General features: G+C 43.5%; 1 protein-coding gene across 1 annotated transcript; it reads left to right on the top strand.

The window, feature by feature from the left end:
• The first annotated feature begins 1,897 nt into the window (after positions 1 to 1,897).
• Positions 1,898 to 2,824, top strand: LOC121162866 (olfactory receptor 7A10-like). The gene has a single exon (XM_040990101.1). The coding sequence runs from the start codon at positions 1,898 to 1,900 to the stop codon at positions 2,822 to 2,824; it is 927 nt and encodes a 308-aa protein (XP_040846035.1).
• The last annotated feature ends 6,702 nt before the right edge of the window (positions 2,825 to 9,526 follow it).

The following is a 9,526-nucleotide window of genomic DNA, read 5'->3' as shown; positions in this document are numbered from 1 at the left end:
TGCTCTACTTAACTATTGAATGCACTTGTCATTGATTCAAACAGGAGGAAATGCTGAATGTGCTATGACAATAAGCATTGCTAATGAAGAAATGAGGGCAAGAAAAGATCAATTCTAATAGACATTGAGTGGTATGAGTTTCCTCAATTACATATACGCAGCTTTGCAGCATTTGGAGACCTGGAGCAATAGAGAAAGAATTTTCTGTGTGGAGGGACATGTGGTGGAGTGAGGTTGTGTCAGTTTTGTAGTGAGAGAGAGCTTGGTTATTCACCACTGAAAGCTGGTTAGAGGATGGACAATGACTACTGCTGGCCCTGGGACAGCCTCTGCAGACTGAGTTACCACTCTGCCCATTCTGATTGTTAAGATGGGATGTAACTGACTCTCCCAGTAGTGACAGGAAATGCTTGCATGAAAATCCTGAGAGTAGCAGCTGCTGGAACACACACATCTAACAGTCTTCTGTCTGCTCTCACACTGCGCTCTCACATGACTCAATGCTATTTTATTGATGCAGTCAAAAGAGCTCCATCAAAGACACCTGCTCAAAAGTCATTGCATCATCTGTGAGCTGGATACACTCCAGGGTTTCCAGCCCCTGGCATTGTCTCCTGCAATTTGTCAGCACTTTCCTGGTGAGCTGTCAGGTGAGCCTGACTTATTCCTATCTTTACTGTTCTGACCTAAAAAGGATTGATCACTGTGAACATTTTTTTTTTCTGCCATGGAGTTCTTTGATGTGCCCTTGAGTGTACTTCAGTGCAATTAAAAATGTATTTAGAAGGTAGATTGTTATGATCCACAATGTTGCAAAAATACTCTAATCCATACTAGCATCATCCAAATTTGGAGACCCTTCTATTTTACAAAATAGATGCACCAAAAAATGCATTTGCTAGCTGTATTTTCAAAAACATTTCGATGAACCTTTACCAAATTTTAAGAGGACTTGTGACAGCTTGTATTTTTCTGTCTTCAAGTCAGTGACTCATCGTGGATATGAACCCCGCGGTTATGAAACCTACACAAATTTTGTTGTGAAGCAGAGTCTTTTTTTTTTTTTAAGATTACACCTTATTTATTTCCAAAAGTGATGATACACATAATGATGAACAAATTCTGGTTTTCTGTATGAATGGTGAGCAACTTACACTCATTCAACTTATACTTGTCTTCACAATAGTAGAAAAGCAATAAGCATTCAGTGGAAACCATACTTCAAAAAATACCTTATCCTGGGATAGCAAAATGCATTTTAATATTTTTTCCTGATGCTAGGTGATGTTAGGAAGCTGTCATTTCTGGTAAGCCAAGTAATCAAGAGGGTGAGCTAGTCATATCTTGTGAAGCAGATTCTTAATAATTCAGCTGTATATATGAGTTGTCCAAGATGAGTTGTTCTTATCATTTGACATTCTTTGTGATTCCTCTTTGCTTAACATGATTGAGTCATTTACTAAAGTCAAAGCTCGTCTGCCTCCAATGACACCAATTAACTGCACTTCACTTTATAAAAAGGATTGAATCTCATTACTAAGATGGTTGAAAATCCATATTATACACTGCTTCATCCCCTGCTTTCTATTTTATATATGCAATTGGACATTCCATGGTGAATTTGCAAACACTGATAAATGGGTATTTTTCAAGTGATCAAAGCACATCACAGGCAATGTGAGAAGTTTCTGATGATTTAGGAAAAGACTGAGGGTGGCAAGGAATTCTTAGTCAGTGATCCTCTGTGTGGGACCAGAAGGAACTAAGCCATTTGAAACACAGGACCTACATTCTGAACTGGAACATGAATTTGTGACTACTTCTCTGTTGGTTATGTCTATTTTGCATAAATATGATTCAGTTGCAATTACTTCTTCTTGGTAGTGATCTGCACCACATGAAAATGAGAAACCAAACTCAGCTTTCAGAATTCTTTCTCATGGGATTCTCAGAGGATCCAGCACTGCAGCCTCTCATCTTCGGGCTGTTCCTCTCCATGTACCTGGTCACTGTCACTGGGAACCTGCTCATCATCCTGGCCATCCTCTCTGACCCACACCTCCACACGCCCATGTACTTCTTCCTCGCCAACCTGTCCTTGGTGGATGTCTGCTTCACCTCCACCACCGTCCCCAAGATGCTGGTGAACATCCAGACACAGAGCCAAGTCATCAGCTATGCAGGCTGCATCACACAGATGTTCTTTTTTATATGGTTTGTGGGGTTGGATGATTTACTCTTGACTGTAATGGCATATGATCGGCTTGTGGCCATCTGTCACCCCCTGAACTACCCAGCCATCATGACCCCCCGGCTCTGTGTGCAGCTCGTTCTGGTGTGCTGGGTCTTAGCTGCCTTAGATTCACTGGTGCACAGCTTACTGGTGTTGAGGCTGAGCTTCTGCACACACGTGGAAATCCCCCACTTCTTCTGTGAGTTGAATCAGGTGGTCCACAGAGCCTGTTCTGACACCTTTCTCAATGACCTCATGATGTATCTTGCAGCTGTGCTGGTGGCAGGGGGTCCCCTGTCTGGAATCCTGTACTCTTACTCTAAGGTCGTTTCCTCCATCCATGCCATCTCGTCAGCTCAGGGAAAGCATAAAGCCTTTTCCACCTGTGCCTCTCACCTCTCTGCCATCTCCCTATTTTATGGCACAATAATAGGTGTGTACCTCAGTGCCAGTGCTGCCCCAAGTTCAGCCTCAACTGCAGCAGCCTCGGTGATGTACACAGTGGTCACCCCCATGCTGAACCCCTTCATCTACAGCCTGAGGAACACAGACATGAAGAGGGCTCTGAAAAGACTCTTGCTCCATAAATAATGGTAGAACCCACAGTGTTGGGTCTGAGCGGTGTCAGTGACTCATGTCTCAGGCTCAAGGTCAGATACTGACATGAATGTATCAGAATAAAGAGCAGAGCTTGCTTAGTCTGTTCACTGTCTAGTTTTATATTTTTTAATGCCTAATTCTTCTGTTTCTACTGCAAAGGAAAGATAATTGCATTGCATTGTTTGTTTTTCGCTGGTGACACACAGTGTTTTTCCTGATTTTTTTCCCCCAAATATAGTGTAATCATCGTTCCAGGAATAAAAGAGATGTGAAATTTTATGGAGAAAGAAATGCATGAGGTGTTAGTCTATGTGCTAAACATCTTTTAATTCCATGTGTAGTTTTTACAGTGTATGGACTGCTTTCCACCTTTCATTTCTATAACATTTCAGTATTCTCTTTACTACATAAATTTGTGTTTTAACTGACCGGAACTTTACTCTGTTAGCTCTACCTTCGGACCAGAGAGGGTCTCCCCAAGAGGCCACTGAACTTATCTGGACAATAAGACGCTGGACTTTATACTAGGTATATGCTTGCAATGAAGGAATCTCAACTGAACTTGAACTGTGGTTATGCAGCAAGGTGGAGGAATCCACTATGGGGGGAGGGTTTTGGGAGGGGTGGGGGGAATCCCCAGTGCCTATAAAACTGTATCACATAATACAATGTTTATAACAATAAAAAAAGAAAAAAAAAGAATTGCTCTATTTGAGTATACATACTGTTCTCCGGTTGCACAGAATTGATTGCAAAAAGGTAAGCCTTCATTGCCTGGGCTGTATTCCTTTGTTTATGTATAACAGATGCCTGTTGATGGAACCTTAATTGGCATTACAATTATACATGCTCCTTGAACTGCATGAAGTTACGTGCGCAGAATTGAAATGTCCAAATTTCTCATGATATGATTTCTTGTTAAATAACATCATGTGAGGGTCCGGTGCCATGGCGTAGCAGCTAACGTCCTCACCTTGAATGTGCCACGATACCATATGGGTGCAGGTTCTAATCCTGGTAGCCCCACTTCCCATCCAGCTCCCTGCTTGTGGCCTGGGAAAGCAGTCGAGGACTGTCCAAATTCTTGGGAACACGCATCCATGTTGGAGATCCAAGAGGATCTGTGCTCCTGGCTTTGGATCAGCACAGCACCAGCCATTGCAGCCACTTGGGGAGTAAATAATCAGATGGATGATCTTCCTCTCTGTCTCTGCTCCTCTCTGTATATATCTGACTATGCGATAATAGTAAATAAATCTTTAAAAAAATGTTCTATTCCAAACAGATAAAAAAGATACCTATTTTATGCTTTTCTTATATATGATGGCTAACAGAGAATGTACACACCAAAAACCACGATGCATAAGAATAAAACCGGCATCTTGTCATTTGATTATTTTATTAACCCTAGCCTATCTCCTGTACAGCAGTAGACTTTATACTTTTGAGTTGACATTAAGGTTATGATTTTATAGTTGAAATCACATTACTGTAAAAAATCAATTAAAAAAAAAAGAGGGCCCGGCGCGGTGGCGCAAGTGGTTAAAGGTCCTCGCCTTGCACGCCCGGGATCCCATATGGGCGCCGGTTCTAATCCCGGCAGCCCCGCTTCCCTTCCAGCTCCCTGCCTGTGGCCTGGGAAAGCAGTCGAGGACGGCCCAAAGCTTTGGGAACCTGCACCCGCGTGGGAGACCCGGAAGAGGCTCCTGGCTTTGGATCGGCATAGTATCGGCCCGTTGCGCTCACTTGGGGAGTGAATCATCGGACGGAAGATCTTCCTCTCTGTCTCTCCTCTCTGTATATCCGCCTTTCCAATGAAAAAATAATAAAAATAAATCTTTAAAAAAAAAAAAAAAAAAAAAAAAGAAAGAAGAGATTGCGGCCGGCAAGCATGAAGAATATCTTAGAATTTCATTTATGAAATACCTGAAACCTGTCTTTATATCCACAAGAGAAAATTAAAGTAAAATTTAAAAAATTAGTAACAACATATCCATTAGATTTTATATTCATGTAATTGAATATTATTCTTCCATTTTCCAGGGTAGAAAATTTGTGAAAACAGAGGTTTCTTCATTGGAGTTCTGTGAACCGTTCCTATTCCTAGTAGGACAATATTTTATCAGAAGCCTGTCCTTGTTGCACTTTTTGCTAGGAAGCCTCTGGAAGTTGAGATATTGTCAGATTATGGTTGTTTGCAAAAGTTTTCAGAAGATACTAACCAGCATTTAATAACACTTAAAATATTCATACACAAAATCCATTGCAAGTTCATTATAACAGAGTTGCAATGGACAAGGAAATCTGACTATCTCAGTGAATTACATTTTCACATGACCAACATGATGTGGCTCACAGATCAGATGTCTAGAAATTCCATGCTGTTTCTGTGACACACATAACAACCTTCATGATAACAAGACTCAGTAGATTTAGATGTTTGCAATGCCATGATCCCACATGAAAACGACTGTCTGAGATTCAGCATTCCACTTCTGATCCAGTCCTGGATAATGCATTTGGGATTGTTGAGAACCTGTCATTGATACTGTCTCTACACATGTGTTTTGAAAAATTGAACTTGCATTATTTTTAACATGTTGTTTGCTCAATACTATGTCAACTATTCCATAACACTGTATATTGTTGCTGATGTTTTTTTGGGGGCTTTTAACTGACCGGGACTTTACTCTGTTAGCTCTACCTTCAGACCAGAGAAGGTCTCCCCAAGAGGCCACTGAACTTATCTGGACAATAAGATGCTGGACTTTATGCTAGGTATATGCTTGCAATGAAGGAATCTCAACTGAACTTGAACTGTGGTTATGCAGCCAGTGGAGGAATCCACCATGGGGGAGGGCTGTGGGAGGGGTGGGGGAAATCCCAGTGTCTATAAAACTGTATCACATAATACAATGTTATTAACAATAAAAAAAAAGAAACGAATATGTCACCCAATGGTAGACTAGGAATTAGCAGCTGGCTTCATGGAGGCTCAGCCCTGCCTATCATGGCCCATTGGGAGTGAGCCAACCGATGGACATTCTCTCCCTCTCTCTCCCTCCATCTCCCTTTCCCACTCTCTGTCTTTAAATAATTTTCTCTAAAAATATGACACAAAAAAGGTATGATCTAACGGTTTATACAGGGAAAATGGATGGTGTGTTTGGGACAAGACAAGACATTTTCCCACCTGGGAAGCCTGGGCTGGGCTAAAAAGGATTACCTGCTGCCCATTGATGCATGCAAAGCTGGTGCTACTGGGCACACCTTGCTGGTTTGTAAGTATCAACACAAGCATAGGCTACATACATCAAGGCTGGCAACAGCACCCATCAGAATGCATATGAACTGGATTTGGGAGTAGATTCTCTAGGATATTTGTAGTCTCACTTCCGTGAAACAACAACACTAGCTGGCAATGTGGAGAACTGGGGGTGTTGACAGGCCAAGACAGGCTGGACCACAATCTCATCTGACCATAACCTACCTGACGCTCATGGGAGCTGGGACTGTGAAGAGACAAACTGGGGACAACACATGCAAGGCCCAGGACTGAGGGCAGATCGTATCAGGCTGGGCCACTGCCCCTGCTGGCATGTGTGAGATCCGGGGCTGGGAACAGGTACGGTGACAGAAATTGTGGAACTCCCATCCAAGTCTGCAGTTCCCTGTGTGGAGCATGAGTGTTGGCTTTGGGGGTGGGCTAGGACAGGCAAGTCTGTAGCACACATCAGCATTTCCGTGGGCCAAGTCTGAGGGCAGGCCAAGTAGGACAAAACCTGAGCAATTGCTTTCTCACAACAGAACCTGGAAAGGATGTGTGCTGTGCACAGCTGGGCTTGGCTGCAACACCCACCTGCAAGAGCTGAGATGTGGATGTACCAGGTCATGTTGGGTTGAAGCACCTGCCAACACACACAAGATCCAGGAATGGTAACAGGCCTCTTAGGGAAACTTTTGGGACTCTCTTGCTGGGCTAGAGCTGTCATTGGTGCATGAAAGGCAGAGTTCAGGGTAGACCAGGCTTTGCAAAATCAGAGTATCTGTCAGAAGGTGGGTGGACTGCTCTGGGTTCAGGCACAATCAACATCCCCCACTGAGCCAGAGGAGTTGGCTTTCTTGTCTCCATGATGTTCACTACTCAGGCATCAGCAACTGGGGAGACCCAGTCCAACACCTGCACTTCTGGGTTAGAGCTTAAGGATGTAGTTGGGGAATTCCCAGGAGAACTCACCTGGGGTGACCTCAGATTTGACACTTCTTTGCACTGGCCAGGGCAGGGTCAGATTCAGTCCATCACCTGGACCAGGCAGTGGACATATTGTTGCTCAGACCCAATTCTCACATGAACTGATGGATGCTGTGACACAGTAATAGGTACAGCCTAGCAGGGAAGTGCCAACAGTTCCCCTGCCAGGCATGTTCCCAGCACCAGATCTTGCACCTGCTAGGGACTGCTGCCATCCTGCTTGATGTGATTCACATTTATTCCTGGAACTTGTCAGCTGGGCTGTGGCCTAGCTCAGTTGGCCTGCACCCATCAAGGCTCTCCTGTTTGCCAATGAGAGACCCAGATTCCAATTCCAGCTCCCAACGCCAGCTCATGGCCAAGGCTTAGCACCTGCAGTCACCAAGGGCCAGAGTCCAGCTTCAGCTGAGTTTGGAACTCATGAAGGGTGTGTGGAGTAGGCATAAGAGAATATAAATGGACCACTATGATTTCATGATCATATGGACAATGCATCAGTGTTATTCCCTTTATTTACACAGAAACAGTCACAAGCCCTGGCACAGCCTTTGTACTTCATGGTCAACTGGGTGTTTCCAAGGAAAATTCTGCCCTTTGTTTCACCTTAAAGCTCTCAGTAGAAGTTCTCCATTGATGTGTACATCAATCAGTAACATATTTGTACTACAATCCTCATTCTACAACTTAATCTTGAATCAGTCAACAGCAGGAAATGCGTTACACAAAAAGGGCTGCATGACCTAAAGATTAAGGATGGTCAAATGGAGGTAGCAGAGTTAGAGACAGCCTGACCAATAAAATGTCCTTTTGCAGTAACAAGGACATTAACCTTTAAGCTCACACTGATAGTGAAAAAACCAACTCTACTGCAGTAAACAATGCCTGAATTGATTACAGAATTCTTCAGCTGGGTAGTCCAGTGTCCATGCAAAGGAAGGTTAAACTGCCTTCAAGTGGCTTGTAGAGATATCCGCTGGGTGCAGCCATGCAGAGGGAAATTCCTTGTGCCTCTACCTGCAATGGAACAGTTCTCCACACACTTTTATGTCCTCCACATCCACTGTACGGACCCCAGGAACTGAGGAGTGACCCAGCTGGTGAGAGCTTTCTATCATCCTGTCTCTCTGCCACTGAAATGAACAAAACCTAACCTTCTCCGGTGATTCCATCTGCCAATGGGAAGGTCATCTCTGACTCTCATGTCATAAGGAGTCTATCTGTGGAAATACAACGTCCATTGCACACAACAGTCCACATATGCTTTTGGTCAGGAAAGACTGCCTGACAACACTGTGTCCATTGACAAGAGACGCTGTAAAGACGGAGCTGAATATGAACAAAGTTTAATAGTGTGATGTGCCATAATCTGCTATTAGACACGTGAGTATGCTGAGAAGGTGACAGAAAACTGAGTTAAGAAGCAACTAAGAAATAAGGTTAATTGTTTAATCCATGCTGCGAGAGAGAAGAAAGACAGAAGGGAGTGTGTGCAACCATCCACTGCTTCTGTACACAAAAGCTACACAGTCTATGGTTTGTTTTCGATGAGGCCAGGGACCTGGAATGACACCAAGGAAAACCATGCAGGTGGCAGGAGCATCCTCTGGGTACCAAATGAGAAGTGGAACAACTCAGATGAGAAGTGGAACTCTGATCTGTTAAACTGGCATCATTCAATAGGGGCCTAACCTCTTTCATTTATAATTTTTTAAAGTAATGACTGCAAATTTAATAAATCAAACAAAGCAACCATTACGAATAGCCATCCCCTTCTCCTCTCCTGCCCAACAGAAACATTAAAATGGATGGTGAGGAATCAGAGGTGGTGGACCCTCTGAGAGACGCAACCACGACGAAGGCTGCTACTGGGTAGTTAAGGGTTACTATTCCTCCTTTTTCAGTTTTTAGGTTTTTAATTTTGATAAATGTACATAATTGGTCAGGGTAGGAAAGATCTGGAATTAGGGAAAAGTGAGTGAGATTATGGTTTCCAAATGTTTTATTTCTTCCTGATTCTGGGGGAAGGAGAGACACGACACAATGAGAGAATCCATGCTCAGCCTACAAACTGCCCCAGTACCCAGGGATGGAGAATGGTCCAATATCAACCTATGGTCCCAATGAGGAGCACTTTCTGAGGGTTCTGCCCATGTGGTTTGGATAGTTCTGAAATGTTCTCCATCTTGCCAAAACAAAGATGAGGAAACTATCCCGCTGTCAATTGACTAACATAATCAACCTTAGCATCTGTATTTGCCCAGGTTTCTGCTGTCACTGTTTGTCTGGAGTAGTTGTCTAATTTGTTTTTGTTCTTCTTCCCCAGCTGTGGTATTAGCTGTCCTCTGCAGAATCCAATGAACTGCAATATGCTCCATGTGCATAAGGCCTGCCACCCACTGCTCTGTCTTATCCAATGAGGAGGAACTGTTCTCATAGGGAGG

This window comes from Ochotona curzoniae, unplaced genomic scaffold, assembly GCF_017591425.1.
Source record: "Ochotona curzoniae isolate NIBS_2020 unplaced genomic scaffold, NIBS_Ocur_1.0 contig_584, whole genome shotgun sequence".
Classification (NCBI taxonomy): Eukaryota; Metazoa; Chordata; class Mammalia; order Lagomorpha; family Ochotonidae; genus Ochotona; species Ochotona curzoniae.
The sequence above is the reverse complement of the archived record's forward strand: the minus strand, read 5'-3'. Positions and strand labels throughout refer to the sequence as shown.

What these genes read in the sequence shown, in the direction of transcription:
- LOC121162866 (XM_040990101.1), top strand. Translation starts at nt 1,898, where the DNA reads ATGAAAATGAGAAACCAAACTCAGCTTTCAGAATTCTTTCTCATGGGA.